This window comes from Callospermophilus lateralis, chromosome 18, assembly GCF_048772815.1.
Source record: "Callospermophilus lateralis isolate mCalLat2 chromosome 18, mCalLat2.hap1, whole genome shotgun sequence".
Classification (NCBI taxonomy): domain Eukaryota; kingdom Metazoa; phylum Chordata; class Mammalia; order Rodentia; family Sciuridae; genus Callospermophilus; species Callospermophilus lateralis.
The window spans coordinates 48,702,058-48,721,731 of record NC_135322.1 but is presented as its reverse complement, the minus strand read 5'-3'; the positions used below and the strand labels follow the sequence as shown (position 1 = coordinate 48,721,731).

At 49.2% G+C, this 19,674-nt stretch overlaps 1 protein-coding gene and 1 non-coding gene across 5 annotated transcripts; one reads left to right on the top strand and one right to left on the bottom strand.

Moving 5' to 3' along the window:
• Window positions 1–9,302: 9,302 nt before the first annotated feature.
• On the bottom strand, window positions 9,303–17,544 carry LOC143384451 (cocaine esterase-like). 4 transcript variants are annotated; one of them, XM_076839522.2, is made up of 12 exons: window positions 17,469–17,544; window positions 14,858–15,062; window positions 13,813–13,954; window positions 12,855–12,988; window positions 12,516–12,774; window positions 11,986–12,084; window positions 11,566–11,706; window positions 11,377–11,457; window positions 10,998–11,145; window positions 10,475–10,615; window positions 9,923–9,995; window positions 9,303–9,489 (listed from the first exon to the last, which is right to left on the bottom strand). In XM_076839522.2, the coding sequence occupies exons 1-12, from the start codon at window positions 17,542–17,544 to the stop codon at window positions 9,303–9,305; spliced, it is 1,686 nt and encodes a 561-aa protein (XP_076695637.2). The 4 variants fall into 4 exon arrangements, with proteins under 4 accessions (XP_076695637.2, XP_076695639.2, XP_076695638.2 ...); XM_076839524.2 differs by having other exon boundaries at window positions 10,526–10,615; XM_076839523.2 differs by having other exon boundaries at window positions 10,998–11,139.
• Window positions 13,124–13,196, top strand: Trnav-cac (transfer RNA valine (anticodon CAC)). The gene has a single exon. It is a non-coding gene; the product is annotated as a tRNA-Val (tRNA).
• Window positions 17,545–19,674: the final 2,130 nt, after the last annotated feature.

Below are 19,674 nucleotides of genomic sequence, written 5' to 3'. Positions count from 1 at the left end.
GGAGCCATCTGTGGAAATCAGAACAAAGGCTCCCTTTGATCACTGCAAACACTTGGCTACACTGTATTCATGCCTAAAGACATCATGGAAGGTCAAATATAAGATTGATGACCTAGAGGATTCAGAGAACAACATTTCTAAGAAAAATATAGGAGTTGTGTGGCTATTTTTGGTCATTTTCATTGAGATTTACAATGATACTTGACAAAGGAAAGCATACCCTAAAACACTGGGAATATCACAGTCTGCCCACCTAAAGAGCAAAATGGAAGATTGGGTGAGAGTATAGAGGATGGGAAAGAGATAACTATGGGTGGGAAGGAGCCAGGCTCTCAGCTTCAAAACCATGGGAGAGAAGGCCTGAGGCCTACACATAATCTTCCAGGTGCCCTTCCATTAATAGCCCAGAAGACCATGGAAGGGGTCCCAGCATTGTCTCAGGATTCTGCTCCTTGTGTTCTAGCAAAATGCTCTGGGTCTGTCCAGGCATGGTTCACGAAAGCCCAGGCATGACTCCTGATGCTGCTCCAAAGGGAGCAAGCAACAGACCTTGGTGATGCCCAATTGGTGCTATTTTGCAGGTACAGAGAATCCAAGGGCTCTGCTGTCACAACAGCCTCCACTGGGGTTTCAAAGGAAAGTTCTGGAGGCCAAGCTGTGGTGTGCAGCCACGGGAAAGATTCTTCACAAGAATGACTAGTGAGGCCATGAGAGGGGGACCACTGCTCTTGATACCCCAGAAATGTCGAGCCACTGGCAGTGTGCAATGCCAGCCTAGGAAAGCCACAGGCCATGGCAAGAGGCCCAAGAGAGCAGCCATGTGGGCTGAAAGCAGCATCACCCCAGGGGTGGGGATGCCCAAGGCCCTGGGGACCAGTACCCTGCCCTGTGTCTAGGAGGCTGGACTTGGAGTTTGGGGATCTAGTGTCTTATTTCGTTTTTTTCAGACTTGCTGGGGGTCTGGGAGCCCTTTCTACTTGCTATTCCTCCTTTTTGCCACAGAACTGTCTGCCCTGTGCCTGTTTCAAGGCTGTATCCTGAAACCATGTAGCTTGTTGGAAGTCATTTGCCTTGAGTTTCAGATGGGACTTGGGACTTTACACTTTGGAGTCATGTTTGCAAGGTTTCAGCCTTTGAGGACTATAGACATGGAATGACTGCATTGTGCACTGAAAGAAGGACGTGAACCTTGAGGGGCGGGGGCAGAATAGTATGTTTGGATGTGGTTTGCCCCTCAAAGATCCCTATCATGGATGACTGGTCCCCAGTTTGGTTTTACTTTTCAGAAGGAGGACCTAGTGATGGGCTCAGGACTGCCCTGTGAAGGGATTAATGCTAGTCTTTCAGAGTAGATTAGCTCTCACAGGAGTGGGTTAATTCCTTTGAGGTGAGTGTGAGTTTTTCTAAAAGACCAAGTCTGGGGCTGGAGTTGTGGCTCAGTAGTAGAGTGTTTGTCCAGCATGTGTGAGACACTGGGTTCAATTCTCAGCACCACATATGAACAAACAAATAAATAAAGATCCATCAATATTCAATACAAACATTGTTACAAAAGCAACTCTGCCTCTTCTCTGTTGCTTCCTCTTTCGCCATGTGATCATATTATGACATAGCTGAATGACGTTAACCAAGATCAAACCAGAGATGATCACCTGGGCAGAGGTAAATAAATCTATTTTCTTTATACATCACCCAGTGTCAGGTCAGTTTTATTGTTTTAGCACCCCAAATTGATATAAGATATGTTCCAAGTCAAAAGGCACACGCATGTCTGTAATCCCAGTGACTCAGGAGGCTGAGGTCAGCCTCAGCAAATTAGCAAAGTCCTAAGCAACTTAGTGAGATGCTGTATCAAAATACAATGAAAAGGGCTGGGGGGCATGGCTCAATGGTAAAGCAACCTGGGGTTTCACTCAGTACCAATAAGGTGCGGGACGATACAGTATGCTCCACATCTCAGTAAACAAGCTGCCTACACAGAATTCCTTACTGGGTGAAATTTCTTTACATGTAATGTACACAGACAGCATCCCAGATGCCTCAGGTGTATGTTGTGACAGCAATGGACAAAGTCGGCTAAAATGTCCCTGATCAGAGACTTGTTAAGTCAGCAGCACATCATCCTTTCCACTCGATGGTGGAGGAAGCTGCACCATGTAAGAGTGTGAGGTGACTCCTGTGTTAGGAAGGGGAAAGCATGGTGCCCCAGAGGGTGAGCTGTGGTCATGGAGATGGAAACCAGGCATGAGAAAAAAAATCTCTCTCTCTCTCTCTCTCTCTCTCTCTCTCTCTCTCTCTCTCAAACACACACATACACACACACACACACACACACACACACACATAAAGTAAAGTCCTGGGCATTGTGTGTAAGACCCTGAGTCCTTGATGGTTCCTGTGAAGGAGCCAGGACTGGTGGGGACAGAAGAGGGTGGAACCCAAATCTGTGCTTGTGACTTGTTAATGATTACTTATGATGGGTGAAGCCAAGACTATATTTATAATGGAAGCCAATAGTGATGTTGGGCAGCTTTCCTTGTTTAGAAAGTCCTAGTGTCTTTTGAGAGGAGCCTGGTCAACAGCAGGGAAGTGGGAAAGACCCTCTGTGGGTGTGCCATGGGGGAGAGGTGAGTGTGGACTCCTCATGGGCAGAGTGGGGAGGAGTAGCAGGAGATAAGGGGGCCCACAGTAGAAGCCTATAAGGGAGAGGATCAAGGGCCAAGGACAGCCCAGGCATCCTGCCAACCTTGCCTAACTTCTGATGAGGCCCTGGATGCTGCCTGTAGACTCAGAACCCCGTCACCTTTGCCCTAATGGCCAAGCCATATCCTTTTTAGGTTCAGGTGCATAAAGTGACAGGAGCCCAGTGACATCCCACATCCCCTTTAGGACACAGTGCCTGGGGCCTTCTGTATTTCCCCCAAAGACAGGTAACCTTGCACGGAACCCCTTTGAGAGGGTCAGGTCACCCCTCTGGCCAAAGGCATGACCTAGAGCCAAATGGCAGCAGGAGGTGTTCCTAAGTGGCTGTTTTCCCCATTGGCAGCTGGAGCTCCAGCACAGCAGCACTCAGTGTCCTGAATGCCCCGTCCAGAGACAGGGAAGGTGGCCCTGCTCTTTGGGTTCCTCAGTCTCCCCTCATACCCTGCCTTCTCCTTGATGTTAGTGACATCAGGCTGACTGACCCTGTCTGCACTTCAGGGGAGTCACCCTGGGCATTAGGTGGACCCCTGTGTGGCTGCACATTCCCCTCTGTCCACTATCATTTCCACCATCCTCCCCCTCCCTATCACCTATTTTCCTGCAGCCTCCGTCTTTTCCTCTGTATCCTTTGACTGATGGGACTCCAGACTCTGCCCCCCCAAACACAAACTGGAGTCTCACCCTGGCCTTGGAGGAGGAGCAGCAGGACCCCACAGGTCATGATGCCCAGCTATCCATAAAGTCTGTGCAATCACATGGTCACTTCCCAGGGATGTTTCTGTGCTCTTAGGGTTGCTGTGCTTCAGAGGTCAGCACAGAGAAGGACCTGGGCCCAGGTGGATTTTGCAGGGAGGAGGCAAAGAGTGGTGTCCTGCAAGCTGGGCACTGTGGGAGAGCCACTCTGAACCCTCAGAGGATACAGAGCCAGTGGGTACTGAGCAGGACAGGACTCCCCGCCTCTTAGCTGCTCTGAGATCCCAGGAACCCACTCGTCACCCCTGGAGTCACTAGTTTACTGTCCCAGCAGCCACTGGCTCTTTTATTCTACTTTTTTTGCTGCTGTGACCAAAAGACCTGACAAGAAAAACATAGAAATGGAAAAGTTCATTTGGGGCTCATGGTTTCAGAGGGCTCAGTCCAAAGACAGCGGGTCCATTCCTTAGGTCTCAAGGAGAGGCTGAATATCATGGTGGAAGGGTGTAGTGGAGGAGAGCTGCTCAAGACATCATACCAGGAAGCAGAGAGAGAGAGAGAGCTACTTTCAACAAAGACAAAATACATATCCTCAGGCCCGCCCCAGTGACGCACCTCCTCCAGCTCCACCCTCCATGGCTACAGTTACCATCCAGTGAACCCTCATCAGGGGATTAATCAATGATTGGGTTAAGGCTTTCATAACCCAATCATGTCACCATTAAACTTTCTGGTATTTTCTCACACACTGGCCCATGAGTGCTGGGAGCCACAGCCAATTAATATGATGCTATGATGCATGGCATTTTTGATTGAAAGGTGATGCCAGTTAGCCATTGAGATGATATGATTATGTTAAAAATTACATTCATATGGATACCGGACTCCTGCTGCGGGACTCCTGGAGAGTTCCCATTGGTTGGGAAAGTGCAGTAGGAGGGAATTCCGGGGAGGCGCTTGCGCTGGAATGCCGGGAAGGGACCGGCAGAACACCGCGTGGGTGGATCGGGAAGCTTCCCGGGCGGACGTGTTATTGGCGGTTCTTTCAAATAAAGTTTGTTCCTGTTTGAGTGGCTCGTGATCTTGTGCCCAGCCAGAGACTGCGGCACATGAGGGTGTTGGGGTGGAGAGGAGGGAGCAGTGGGCTGTAATTGGAGGAGCCAGGAGGGCTTCTCTGAGGGGACGCAAAATGAAGATCCCCACAGGTGAGAAATGATGACCTTGGGGGATGAAGGGGACTGCCTGAGCAAACTGGGCAGTGTGACTGTGCCCGTGGTACTGGGAAGTCCTTCTTCCTCTCAGCATTCATAGTTTCCTGAGTTCCCTCCAAGGTCCTTGTAATCCTGGTCTTAGGGTCTGTGTAAGTCTGTCCCTATTTGTCCTGGCTGCTCTGTTGAAATACACTGGTGACTGCAACTGTGACACTTCTTAAGAACCCACCCCCTTGACCCTGGGTTCAATCCTCAGCACCACCAAAAGAAGAAAGAAAGAAAGAGAGAAAGAGAGAAAGAGAGAAAGAACCCACCCCCCTCTACTTGCTCTGTCCCCACCCTGTGGCTTCCCCTGAGGACAGCTCCCTCTGAGTTGAGTTTACTGTTATTTATGCACCTGATAAATTCTCTGAGGACTTTCTGGTTCTAGCACTGTGGACCCAGAAGGGCTCTCTTGGGCATCTGGGGCCGCTGGGGAGACAGGCCCATAACCAGGAGATGTCAAATCTTCTAGAATCCTGCAAGGACACAGGGAATACAGCAGGAGACAGGAGTGCCTGCTCTGCCTGACTTCCTGGAGGAAGGGGTGTGGGCTCCACCTCAGATGACCTTCAGTACCTTCTCCTAACAGGCCTTGGCTTCTTCATTCTAGCCTGGGTTCATTCCTACACACCAGGATAGCAAGTGTCCTTTACTGGTGTCTTTCTAGGAGTGACAGTATTCCCAGGTGGCTGTGTCTGTGACTTCTACCTAAAGAGCAAGGTCTGTTGTTGATCCAAAGTTTTCCGTCCAATGCACTGTGGTCCAAGCCACTGTCCCAGCTCCTGTCCAGGCAGATGCTCTCTCTGTATTCCCCTGACCTAGTTCATAGCTGGGGTTGTGAAGTCTGACATATTCCCAGCTCCTCCCAGGTCATAGCCACGTTATAAGCTCCTTTATGTCAACTGAAAAACAGTGCTCCTTCCTAACCTGGAAGTTACTGTCTACCTCTTGGTGAAGGTCCCCAAACTATCAGTAAAACTGTGGAATGAAGAAGAGTCTTCAGAGCATTAGGGCATGTGGGGATGGGGTGGGGTGTAAAACTTACATATATGTAATGATCTAGAGAAAGTCTGAGAGAATAGAAGAGGAGAGAGAGAGCGAGAGAGCGAAAGAGAGAGAGGGAGGGAGGGAGGGAGGGAGGGAGAGAGAGAGAGAGAGAGAGAGAGAGAGAGAGAGAGAGAAACACAGAGAAGAAAATTGAAGTAGAAGCTAAAAATCCAGGAAAATATCTGCAATGACAAATCAATGCTACCGCCCTTTCCATCTCATCAGGTTTAAGACCCCCTAAAAGCAAGTTTTGGTGAGAATATGGAGCATCTGTCACCCTCATATTGTTTAATGGGATAAAAAATAATATAGTCATTTTGGGAGATACCTAGGCATTGTCCTTAAAAGTTCAGCCCAGTGCTGGGAGCAGTGGCACATGCCTATAATCTCAGCAACTTGGTGGGCAAACACAGGAAGATTCTTAGTTAAAGGTAAGCTTTAGAAACTTAGCAAGTCCCCCAGTATTTTAGGGACATCCAGTCTCAAATTAAAAAATAAATACAAAATGGATTGGAGCTGTTGTCAGTAGTGAAGCACCCCTGGTTTAAATTCCCAGTACCCTCTCCACCAAAAAAAAAAAAAAAAAAAACTCAAAAGGAGAAACAAGTTTCACTCAATCTCAGTGATTTGACACAGAGGGTTCTTATTACAGGGCTTTACCGGGAAAAAAAAAAAAAAAAAAAAAAAAAAAGCACATGTCTACAAAGTGATTTCTGAAAATATACACCTCAAGTTTTATGTAAAATAGCCTGAGCCAGGCATGATGGTACCCTTATTGCAATTCAGGTTCTCAGGTGGTCAAAGGAGGAGTTGGAGGCCAGCCTGAGCAAGTTAGTGAGACCCAACTCAACTAAAATAAACAGGGATGGATATGTAGATCAGTTTAGAATGCCCATGGGTTAAGTCTCCACTAATAAGGAAAAAAAGAATAAGAGGGATGAGGACAAATAGAAGTCACTCAGGTGTGCATCAACTGGGAATGGCTTAAAGTGTGGCAGATGTGTACATGCAAGGCCACTCCTGAAAAAGAGAAGAAATTGCAAGTTCAAAGCCAGCCTCAGCATTTTGATGAGGCATTAAGCAACTCAGTGAGATCTGTCTCTAGTAAAATAGAAAAGAGGGCTAGGTGTGTAGGTCAGTGGTCAAGTACCCCTGAGTGCAATCCCTAGTACCTCCCGCCACCCCCAAAAAACCTCTTAAAAACAGCTACTGAATGGGCTGGGGTTGTGGCTCAGTGATAGAGCACTCACCTAGCACAGGGGAAGCACTGGGTTCAATCCTCAGCACCACAGAAAGATAAATAAATAAAGGTATTGTGTCCATCTACAACTAAAAGATATTTAAAAAAGAAAAGAAACAGCTACAGAAACTACTGAAACTCTGAAAAACACTCTGAGGACCCACTCTGGGAAGCATCCTGTGCATGCTCAGAACTGAAAACCATACAGGGACATGTTTGCAGCAGGAGCACAATGAAAGTTTTCAGCACAGAGATGAAGGATTATGCACCAGTCCCTGTACACTAAAAGGAACTAAAAGATCTTTTAACCTCTGCAGAGATCCAGTCAGCCCAGGTTTAACGCTATCCTCGTCTGCCCCCTGGTGTCCAGGATGGGAAACACGGCAATCTTCATCTTCAGCCCTAAAGGCCTTGGTGCCCTGTGGTAGGGCTTAAAAGAACTGGATGAAAGAGGAGAGTTTCTCTGTTGGGAAAACTGGTGCCCCATGGAGGCAAGTTGGTGAGAGGGAGGGTATAGGGGGAGTCCCAGGGTCCCTAGAGTAAGGGTCACAGCCTTTCCATGACAGAGAGAAAATGCTTTGGAGGAACAAAAGGGCATGTTGAGCTTCATTTGGCACTTTTGATTACTGAGATAAAAGATGAGAGGGTTTCTATTGGAGGGTCCAGAAAAGTTTAGGGACATCAATGAGGTGAAAGGGAAAGTCAATCATGTGCATATCATAGTGAGCAGGAGGCTGCAGAGGGAATTCTGAAAGATTGTATATGGAGAGATCCTCAGGGACCCAGGGACAAGAATCTCTTCTGCTATGTGTCTGGACCTCCTGGCATGTCAAGGCCTCTTCCTGGACACACCCCACACAGAAACACCTTCACAGCTGTGTTGTGATTGTGTCAGTGTGGGGCTCACAGTGTCTGAAAATCCACAGAGAATAAGAGGCAACTTCAGGAGACAGGACCCAGAGGACCCCACCTGGCTCTCCAGGATGCACCCGGCTGGCCCAGGCTCCAAAAGCCAATGGAAAAGCCCAGTCCTGCTTCTCATAAGGATGGGGCCAGTCACCTCCTTGGGACATAAATAGATGAGTATGTGTGTAGATTGAAATGTTAATGATGAATGACATTTAATCTCCAGGTGGACTCAGGGATATGGAACTTTGGTTTTGTTTGTATCCTGGGTGTGTTAGATGTGGGAACTCTAAGTGTTTGGCCTGAAAGTTTTTGTGCGGCAGATTATACATTTAAAGCCAGTCTCCATGGACTGGGGATAGAGCTCAGGTAGTAGAGTGCTTGCCTAGCTCACACTAAGCTCTAGTGCATTAAGTTCTAATGCACTAGGCTAAATCCCCAACAACACACACACAATGCATAACTAATAAAATCAGTCTACTTCTTGGGCTTTGATTGAAAAAGAAAGAAAAAAAAAGCCAGTCTGCAATGATGAATCATTGGGAGGGGACAGGGTTTAGGAACTGTCAAATAGTCCCAAGAGAACTTGTTCACCCCTTCTGCCAAGTGAGGACATAATGGGAAGGTGCCATCTAGAAACCAAAGCAAGACCTCCCCACACAACAAATCGGCTAACACCTTGATTCTGGACTTGTCACGTCCAACACAGAAGACAACACATTTGCATTGTTTATGAGCTACCCAGTTTATGTGTTTATTTGTTGATATTTTGTTGTTAGCACTGTGGTCAAACCCAGGACCTTGTGCATGCTTGACAAGTACTTTACCACTGAGCTACTCTCCCAGGACTTGTTACTTTATTTTCCGCTCAGCTCTCCCCAAGTGGCCAGCCTGGGCTGCATATGTAATTCTTTTCCCTCAGCCTCCTGAGTGGCTTGGGTTATGGGCATGTGCCACCATGCCGAGCTAGGTTATTATTGGAGTTGTTGTTGTTGTTGCTGTTGCTGTTGTTGTTATAGGAGCCTGATGGAGTAAAACACTGTGGCTTGTGGTGTCCAGGTTTCTACAGAGGTCCCACTGGTATGAGAACATAGGGTAAGTGCTGAGAGATGGGCAAGAGGTTCAGAAAAGTACCAGCACCACTTTCTAAAACTTCTCTGTCAGCATGGGAGGGTGTGGCTACTGGGAGGAAGGGATAGATGGGGTTGTAGGGAAGGAGAGGGATGGAAGTGACTCAGGCACAGTGGGGTGAGGAGGAAGGTGGGCATGAACTAGTTTACCCATCCACAGCCTCCTTGGGAATTACTGAGTGTGTCTAACAAGAGAAGACCCATGGTGGAGTGTAAGGACGAATAGCTATGTGAATAAGTGGGTCAACCCTGTTTAATGGGTGGGCATGTGTGGGCACCACAGGAAGACCCCATCACACCTAGCACACCCCTCTCTTCCTGACAAGGAAGCTAGAGTTCTGTGTGCTTGTCCTCAGCCTCCTTTAGCTCCTGGATCTTCTGAGGCAGGGTCTTGGTCCAGAACTGCAGCCTGTGTGCCTTCAGGGCCTGGCCCACAGCAGGCTGGATGTTCAGCTGCAGGTACTGCTGGTCCTGGTCGAACAGTGGCCAGTGGGGTAGGCCCTCTCCGTTGGGGTTCCTGTGCACATGCCCTCCCAGCAGGGCAGGGCGAGGGTCAGTCTGAGCTCTGTTGAACTCAGACCTGACCTTCAATCCCAATTATGGACAGGGTAGCCAGCCAGGCAGAGAGTGGTGTTGAGAATGGGGGGAGGTGTCCTGATGTAGGAAAGTAATGACCTCTCACTAGTGTCATTTCACACAGGGCACAGCAGCCTGGCCTGTATTGCCCTTTCTGTGAGAGGCTGGCTCCCATGGTAGTCCAACATTATGGCTCACCCTCTGGACCACTGTGAGAAGAGACCAGTGACCTGTAACCAAATAGCACCCTCTTTTGGGTCTTCCCATTGGGTAGGGGGCTATGATGTGATGGAGGAAAACACACCATAGCTAATGGGGTCACCTCAGACCAGGGGAGCAGAGGAGAACCCATGCCCCCTGGCAGGTTTTCTCACCCATTTCGAGCAAAGTTGGCCCAGTACTTCATCATCCTCTTTTTCAGCAGCTCCTCCTCCTCAGTGAGCTCAACTGTGGGAGGAGGAAGGCAAGGGTCTAGGTCCTGGCCAACCTCATCCAGCTGTCAACTCCTGTGCCACACTCACCACCCCAGCCCCAGGCTGTGTCCCTTCCCTATCACAACAGTCCCAGGGCCAGGCCCTCTGCTTGCCCAACCTGCCTTTACTCCTCCCAGCCTTTAACTGAATCAACACTGGGATCCTCCTTGGCGTAGAAATTTTCTTCATTTGGACACTGTAAAAAGTCATTTAAGAAATGATTTGGCTTTTACCCAACCCCCTCCTTTGATAGACACCATGGTTGGTGTGGGAACAGGTAGAAACAAGCTTAGATTGGACTGGGAAAGGTCTAACCCTGGAATGACCTGTTGAGTTGTAAGATGGTAGACACTGGATCCCATGTTCTCTCTTACCTCAGTTTCTCGTTGTACAATGAGAGCAATTGTCACCCTGTAGTCATGAGAATGCTCCTGTGGAACAAGGAGAACTCACCTCTGATGCCATTGATGTAGGATCCAAAGACAAAGACGAACTCATCATCACCATGGTCAGCCTTCACGTGTGGAGGCCTCAGGTCCTTAATGAAGCTGGGTGGATGCTGGAACTCATAGAAGTAGACAGGAGCATGGGAACCTGGAGGGTGGACAGGATGTGTCACTCTTGGTGACAAGATTGCTAGGTCCAAAGCTGGCTTGAATCTTCACAGTGGCTTGGAAGCCCAGAATGGATTAGAGGCAGTTGCAAGGCTCTTTGTTAAGTCATGTCTTGGACTTCCTGGCTATGCGGTGACAGGCAAGTCCTTCAGTGACACTACCTTAGTTCCCTCCTCTGTAAAATATGTGTGATGTCTATGTCTTACTCTAGCCATAAGGATTTACTGAGATGAGGGCCTTCAGTGCTTGGGACCAGGGTCTGGATAAAGACATGTGTCAGGACCTGACACCAGACCTCACCTGGGACCCACAGCTCTGAGCTCTCTCCTAGGAAGCCAGGATTCAGGTTCAGATACACTCACTCTGATAATGTGCTACTTGGAGTGCAGGCATCACAAACATGGAGTCCGCCATCATCTCCTGGAACTGGAGTCGGAGGGTGTGGGGGTCCTCGTTGTCTCCCATGTACTCCTCCATCAATAGGTCAGCACATTCGGCAGGCAACTTCATCTAGTCCAGGGGATCAGGGAGAGTCAGGTTAGGCAATCTCTGGGGCAGGGAGGCAGAGGCTTGAGGGCAGGGATTGGTGTTTGGGATGTGTCAGGAAATAGGGCAATGATGTCAAGCTGGTGGTGGCCCCACTCACAAATTTACGTAGATCAATTTTTGTTCCTGTGGATTCCTGAAAAGAAAGAGTGTCTGGCTGCACTCTTGCCTGGATCAGGACCCCAGGAGTCTCACCCTCTGTGTTGATATTCTCTGTAGAACAGCTTGCACGGTCTCTCTGTCTATGTCTTTCTGGATTTCAGGGGGACCCAAGATCTGTGTGGTGAAAAGATAGTCTAGAGTTGGGGGTGAGATGACCAGGAGGTACGAAGTCCAAACCACTCCCACCTGACACTATCATGGGGGTTTGAAGAGGGGACTCACCATGGGAAGGAGCCAGCCATACTCATCATTGGTGACACCAATGATGCTCGGAACAGGTTGGAAATCAGCAGAGACCAGAAGCTCCTGGGGGTGCCTGGGTAGGAAGGCCCCATCCACCACAGCAGGAATCATCTTGAAGGCCTAAGGGGGCATTCAAAGTCCATGATTATGAGAAGCAAAGTCTCTTTTCTAATGACACCTGAGTTACCTCCAACGCATCCTACTCATCCCATGATTCTCAGACCAACATTCAGAGATTCTACACCTGGTTTAGCATATTTTTATCTCAATTCCCATCCAGAACTATGAGGATACAAGAAGACCAAGCCCTGGAAATGAGATCATAGTTCTACAGTATAAAGCACTGTATTTTCTTTATACCATGATCTCTGTATCCTCACTAACGTCCATTCATCCTACCTTGGTAATAGCCAGCATTTCCTGTTCACTCTTGCCCCGCAGGCAGCTCACCAGGGCCTCTGACTCTACTTGCCCACAGGCAGACAGGTTGGCCACCATCTGTAAAGGCACCAAAAAGAGGCTGAATCATCCCTCCAGACAGGGAGGGGGTTGCTGCCTAAGGTCTCAGCTGTGTGCAGGTTACCCATAATTCTCAAAGGGAGTCATCTGTGTATTTCAGCAAGTATGAAATCCTTCCACCTTTCCTGAAGCTCAGGTGTCAGCCAGAGGAGCCATCACACCTGCTTTACATGAGTCTTCTGAGGATGAGGCCCCCAAAGTGTACCTTTGCAGACACTAGAGCAAAATCAACCACTTGAGGCAGAGGTGTGTGGATTTTGACCTTTGAGTTCCTCAGGAACCCTGGGGTGGTGACCAGTCCCGAAGACACCTGCATGGTCTTTGTTCCCATGGAGCAGACAGAGTGGCAGAGGCTCTGAAGTTGAATGATGAGGCTACAGATTTGGCCTTGGGTAGTAAAGGATACTCACTGTGGAGACATCTTTAGATGAGCTGGTGATAAGGCCAGGCAGCAGGGCCACACCGTTTTCCATGATGGCAACATGGAAGAGTCCTTGGGACATTGGAGAGACCAAATGTGAGGACACACTAGTGCCACCTGCAGACCCGCCAATAAGGGTGACCCGATCAGGGTTGCCTCCAAAGTGGGCGATATTCTGCTGGACCCAGCGTAGGGCGGCCACTTGGTCCAGGTAGCCCCAGTTGCCAGTGGCATGCTGGTCTCCAGTGCTGAGAAATGCAAGGATGATGGTCACTGGATGGTCCTCTGTCTACTCAGCCCTCATTGACCATCCCTGTCCCAGGCTCACCTGAAGAAGCCCAGAACTCCCAGGCGGTACTGGATAGCGACCACCAGTACATTTTCAATGGCTGCCAGAATAGAACCATCACACATGGAAGCTGAGCCCACCACCAAGGCACCACCATGGATCCAGACCATCACCTGGGAAATCAGGAGATATACCGTGTGGTAGCAACCATGCTCAATCCTGTCCTGGCTGAATCTCTTGTCTGAAAAGTACCTTGGCTTGTGTAGCTACCCACACAGAACTCTAGTAGGACTTCATGACCTCGGGCTGGGGATATAGCTCAGTTGGTAGAGTGCTTGCCTCACATGCACAAGGCCCTGGGTTCAATCCCCAGTACCACCAAAAAAAAAAAGGACTTCATGACCTAGGGCACTGGTGAAAGAATAACTTCAATTTGGAAGATCAGGCCTCCCATACTTTGGGGTCTAATCACGAATTATAACCTGGATCTATTTCTCTCAGAACTACTCTGAAAGGAAAAGAAGAGTGATGTTTCTGTGATTACCCCACTTGAACATTAATTTAAAGTGTCATCTAATCTCTGGCCCCCAAAAAATTAATGGTCATGGAATGTAGTGATTGCAAAATTGCAGATTTGGGCACCTGAATGAATCTCCTGGGTACAAGATGGTGAGTTGATCAGTGGGTCAGAACATTTGGCCTCTGAGAGCATCCAGGCTCTTTGACTCCATGCCTAGGTCAGATTCCTGCCTGCATAAGAGGCCTTCTTGGAGCTGATAGTGAGGAACTTTTCATGGTAGTTCACTCCACAGTGGTGGCCAGCTGAACCTGTGTCTTCCAGTGTCATTGGTATTGTTATGTAGTACTTGGGGTCAATCCCAAGCCTTCACAGCATTGTGCTAGCTCTCTACCTTGAACCATGTCCCAAGCCTGTTTCTAAATATCTTCTAAAAGAAATGTTCTCCCACCCTTCCACTGACCATGACTTAACACTCACAGGCAGGTTAGAGCCCTCATGGGCATGTGCAGGCGCGTAGATGCTGAGGTACAGGCAGTCCTCTGACATGGGGATGGGAGACAAGTTTTTCCTCCCTAGGTTCAGAACCTCTATATTCATTGCATCTGCATTTTGCAGACACCTGGTGACAATGGAATACAGTTACTCCAGGGGCTGAGCAGTGGTCAGTTCAGACCTCAGGTCCTAACTAGATCCCTCACTCCCTGTTTTAACTGATGGATTACCTCACATGATCCTTCTTTCAAGTCATTCCCCATTGAATTCCATGCCACAGGCTCAGGGAAGCAGGGATTTTCCCAGACCTCCAGGGAAACACAGGCTGCATGTATTGACATTCACTTCTTAACCCTGTCCCCATTCAGGCCTGAAACAGCATGGGTGTCCCCACACAGGTGGTGCCTGAGTGGATGGAGGTTACTTCTCACAGAAGGGTAATGGGGCATCCCACAGCCCAACTTGAGACTCTCAGAAAACCTCACCCCTCCACTGAGTCTCCAGCTGTAAGCACATGGCCCTTTCCCTTGGCCCTGTGGGTGGGGTCCCCAAGGATCCACCACTGTTGCCCTCCTCTGGGATCTGCAGCATCGACTCCTGGAGTCAAGGTCTTTTATAGGTTCAGAGAGCCACGCCGACCCTCTCCCAGACTCGTCTCCCCTGGTGGGAGAGAACACCTGAAATAAGCCAAATCCAGGGACATGTGTTTCTGCTCTGTGTTCAGCACCTGGAGCTAATGCCTGTTGGGTTCCATGCCCTGAGGCAGGGGCCTGGCAAAGTTAGTGCTGCATTGGAAGAATGAGTGTGGGAATTGCCTCAATGCAGAGAGATATATTTTTATATATTTGTATATTTAGGGCCTGGATTTCAAAGCCAGTGCATTAGGTTGCTAAAAACACATTAGCACTGATCTACAGCCCCAGGCCTTGCAGTACAGTGTAGATAAAGAAGCCACAGTAGCCTGGCCCAGGACTCGGAGTACCCACCCTCACCCCAGTCCTGAGGTTCCCCAGACCCTAGGAGAACTTACATGGCCGGGTGGGAGGTCCCATCCCTCACACCACTCCAAGGTTCAGGGGGCTCAGGGGCTGCAAAGCGCAGTGGTCCTACAGGTGGCTTGGCAAAGGGAATTCCCAGGAAGGTGTGGACCCCCACATCGGTTTCCTTCACATGGACGAGGCTGCCCCGCACCTGTCCGGTGTGTGTGGTTCGAATAGGGCTGACTGAGTCCTGGCCTGTGGGCAGAGAGATGCACTTCAGGCTCAGGTCTGCCCACTCAGCTGCTGACCTGAGCACTGGGCCTGGTTGGCCCTCCTCAGCTCCGCCTTATGGAGGGAACCTGATCTGTCAACATTCACTTCTGAATTTTTCTGCCAATCCTGTGCCTATCCCCACCACCACTATCACTCGACCGGGTTTCAGCCTATCCCTCCAGGCTCACCAGGCCCCTGTGACTTGCCACCATCCTTTAGCCCTAGCAACTTCCAGCAGAATGTCTTTGGGGCTGATGGGTCAAGAGTGTCCATTGCACTCACTGTGCCAGGTCATGTCACGCACTAGGAGGACTGTGGGAATGGAACTAAAGATTTCTATCCTTAAGGAACTCATACTTGATGGGACAAGAAATGACATAAAGAAGCATCATTCATGTAAGGATATACGAACGGTGAGAGGGGAGCTATGAGTTCAGGCCATAAACCTCTTGTCCCTCCTGGGGTTGGGGATCAGGGTAAGGAGGCAATGGAAAGTCAAGCTAGATATACCTGGCTTCTCCAAGTCATGATATTTGTTAAAAGTTGACTTGGGGCATGTTGGGTTTAACTCTTCTCTCTACCCCAGAATGGGCCCACTCTTGGGTGCTGTGCAGCCCTCAGGATGCCCAGTCCTCTCTCTATGCTTGAGGGTGCAGAGAGTTGGCAGTCAGGCCCACAGTTCTGCTGCTATTGTTGTCATCTCCACAGCTCCCACATCACTGGGGCCTTCCCTCCCCCGGGCTCCAGTTCTCACTCTAGAGTTTGGCAGATCTGAGCTGGTTTCCATAAGAAAACGTTAAGAACTTCAAACCTCCTCCTCTCTCCCACGAGATGCACTAGGATCTGATGTTTGATGCTCCCTGGTACAGGTCAGGCCAGGGCAGCATCCACTCACAGGACCAGAGAAGGAAATTGGCCAGCATCCCTCCAAGTCCAAAGACACACTGCTGTCCCTACAAACATGCTGTCTCCACACAATGCCTTCCATATGGGATCTTGGTCCATGTAACTCTTGTGACCACTGCCACTAATGCCTGATATTAGTTACTACAAAGGACAAAGCCTGCAAAATATTCCTGCTTGGAGTCTGATGAAATTATGTAGCTGCTTCCTTAAGGGCAAGCCCTGTATGAAACAGCAGGAGGAATCTCACCCATGTATACATGTATGTAGTGGTGTGAAGTTTCCTCGTTTGTCCAGATGTGGAAAAGCTCACATCAGAAAAGATGGGTTTGTGACCATTTAGGTGAGAGACAAAGATGAGTAGTGTGTAAGACCTGGACCCTACTTAAGACCTAGATGGGCCTGTGGAGGAGCCAGGACTTGGTGGGCAGAAGACTGTGGGACTCAATTCTATACCCTCTCATGACTCAGTTTTTTGTTTTTTTTTTAATTTTTGGATGTGAGTTAAAGAAAAAAGACTGTTGAAAATAGAATCTTTCAGTGGAGCTAGAAAAAATCTTCCTCTTGAGAAAGTTGTATTTCTCTAAGACGCCACGTAAGGAAGGAAGCCTGTCAACGGTTATCCAAGGGTGACAGGTGAGCATGGATTCCTCTGTGCAGATTAGATTGGGAAAGTTTGGGCTATGTCCAACACCAACACTAGGAGCCATTGGGGTGGGAGGGATCCAGGGCTGCTGACATTCCATGGGCATGGTACTCTCCTGTCAACACCTTCTGATAAGGGCCTAGAGACTTCTAGCAGGTACAGAGCACATCGCTTTTGTCCTAGAACAATCCAAGCCATGCCAGTTCAGGTTTACCAGTGAAGAGAATTCACCAGTCATTCAGATCAGCTTTGAGAAGTGGTTCCCCGGGCTTCTGTAACCCCCAGGGCCACTAATCTTGCCTGAGGCCCCTACGGAAGATGCCAGCACTTCTCTGTCCAAGGGGTCAAAACACTCAGAGCCAAATGTAACCAGCAAGCTCTTCTTATTGCTGTTGTTATTATCCAAGGGGGAGTAGTAGCTACAGCCACAGCCACACACAGGAGGGGAAGGTCCCTGTCCCTGTTCCTTTGCCAGGAGGCTTCTGACTTGCCCATTCACTGGATTCCATTCCCACAGTCTCTGTCCACCCAGTCCTGGCTCCTCCACAGGCCCATCTAGGTCTTAATTCGGGTCCAGGCCTTACACACTACTCATCTTTGTCTCTCACCTAAATGGTCACAAACCCATCAGAATCCCCTCACACTAGCTCACTCCTCCATGGGGGTGTCCCCAGGCAGCTCTGACCCTCTCTGGCTCACCCTCCTGCCCCTCATCCCCTTCATCTGGCTCCTCTACCAATTCCCCCGCCCTGGTGCCTTCCCCCTAGGCTCAGGCTCTGTCTCTGTGCACTTTGGCAGATCCAACCTGGTCTCTACCACCCTCCCCATGGCAGCCTCACCCTGGCCCTGGATGAGGAGCATCAGGAGCCCATAGGCCACGAGGATGAGCCAGGCAGGAAGTCGATGCAGGCACATGGTCGGCTCCCAGGGCTGCTTCTGTATTCTCTGGGCTTCACCTGAAAATGCAGAGCAGCATTCTGCCCAGGGAAAATTTGAACCTGACAGTGAGGAGGCGGGGAAATGGGAGGTGCCCTGCAAGGTGTGTGCTGCAGGAGAGTCACTCTGAACTCTCAGAGGTCATGGGGGCAGTGTGCAGCGGGCAGTGCCCTACCCCTCTTCTTCCCTTGGCCACCTCCCAAAGTGCCGCACAGCCTCTGCAGCCCCTCTGACATCCCAGGACCCCTCTCCTCATACCTGGAGTCACAGGCCCATGAGAGTGTTGGGGAGGAGAGAGCAGAGAGCTGTATGTAAGGGGGGGGGGGGCTTCTCTGAAGGGTGCAGAATGAAGATTTCCAGAGATGGAGAAATACAGGTGACCTTGGTGGAGTGAAGGGAACCACTTGCACATTGGCAGGGAGGTGTGACTGTCCTTCAAAGCTGAGTGGGTGCCCTTCAATTGTCCCTACTCTTCTAAACACCATGATCTGAAAACCTCTGAGGGCCCCTCCCTTCTCAGTCTGACCCTTCTTTGTGAAGGCATTTCTGTAGATACCCCATCAACACATGACCAAGGTCCAGTTTACAGTCACTTATCCACTGGAAAGATGTGAAACAAGCACCTGCCTGTCCAGGGAATTCCCAGAGATTAGGTGTCTCTGAGAGATTCTGAATCATCCTGAGCCCTGCGCGGGTGAATGGAAGCCAGTGTGGGTGAGGAGACCTGCGCAACCTGACTTCCCTGATGAAGGGGTGTGGGGCTCAACTTCAGGCAGCCTAGAGGTTCCCCTGCAAACTGTCCTTGGCTAGATTCTCCCCACCCCCCATGGGCTCTTACAGCTCAGTTTTGTGTCCTTCTCAGCCACTTTGGGGAGCAATCAGCCTTATCCAGATGTCAGGAGACAGTATGCTGAGAACACTGCTTCTCCTTGACCTCCACCCAATCAGCAAGGCTGCTGTGGATTCAGTTCTCCTTCCAGGGCACTCTGCTCCAAGCCATCGCCCCAGTCCCTTCCTGGCAGATGCTTACTCTGCCCTGAGTCTCCTGATCTAATTCATAGCTGGGCTTGGGCCTCCTCCCAGTTAAGCCCTATATAAGCATCTTCGTGTCAACTGGACAACAAGTGCTTCTTCCTGATCTGGAGTCTGCTAGGATGAAGGTCCCCAGGTCCTGTGCCATTTATGGCACCATCTTACAGAGGCCTTGGCTTTGACAATGACCAAGATAACAGTAATAATTTGAAATGATGAAGAGTTTCAGGAGCCTATCTGTGTATGTGTTTGTATATATTATACCTTATACATATATAGAGATAAGAGAGAGGGGTGGGGAGGGGGGGAGAGAGAGAGAGAGAGAGAATGGAAGACAAAGTTAACATTAAACCTGCAGGGACCCATCAGACCAAATGTTGACGAGGATATGGAACAACTGGTACCCTCATAAATGGCTGGTAGGGATGCAAAGTGACAGAGTCATTTTGGAGAAGAGTTTTTTATTTCCCTTAAAGGTTCCACACACACTTGCCATGTGACTCAGCAATTCTCCTCTCAGGTCTTTCCTCAACAGAAATGACAGCATGTGTCCATATAAATAATTTCTGACAATGTCTCTAAGAGTTTTATTGTCAAATTGGTCAAAAATTGCAAGTCACTCAGATGTATAGTAACTGGTCAATGGATAAATTGTGTTGTGTGCCTACAAGGAATGTCACACCCCAGGAAAAGGAATCTGAGATCTGCCTAGATCTCAGAAATAGTATGAGAAGTGACAAAGCCATTCCTAAAAGTGTCCATTTGCATCATATTTGGGGCAAGGCCAACTAGAGGAACCCAAGCAATTAGGTGACTGCCTTAGAGCAGGATTCAGGGCAAGGAAGGACTACAAAGGGGCATGAGGAAGTTTAGAAAGTGAAAGAAACTAGTAAAACTTGTGGTGGTGGTGTTTGCCTATCTTACATATAACCTCAGAGTAAGAAAATTGTATACTCTCTTGATTAATTTAATTGCATATAAGTTATTCCACACTGGGCTATGAATGGATGTAGCTCAGTGGTATAGTGCTTGCCTAGCAGGCCAAGGAGGTAGATATGGTCCCTAGCACTGTACACA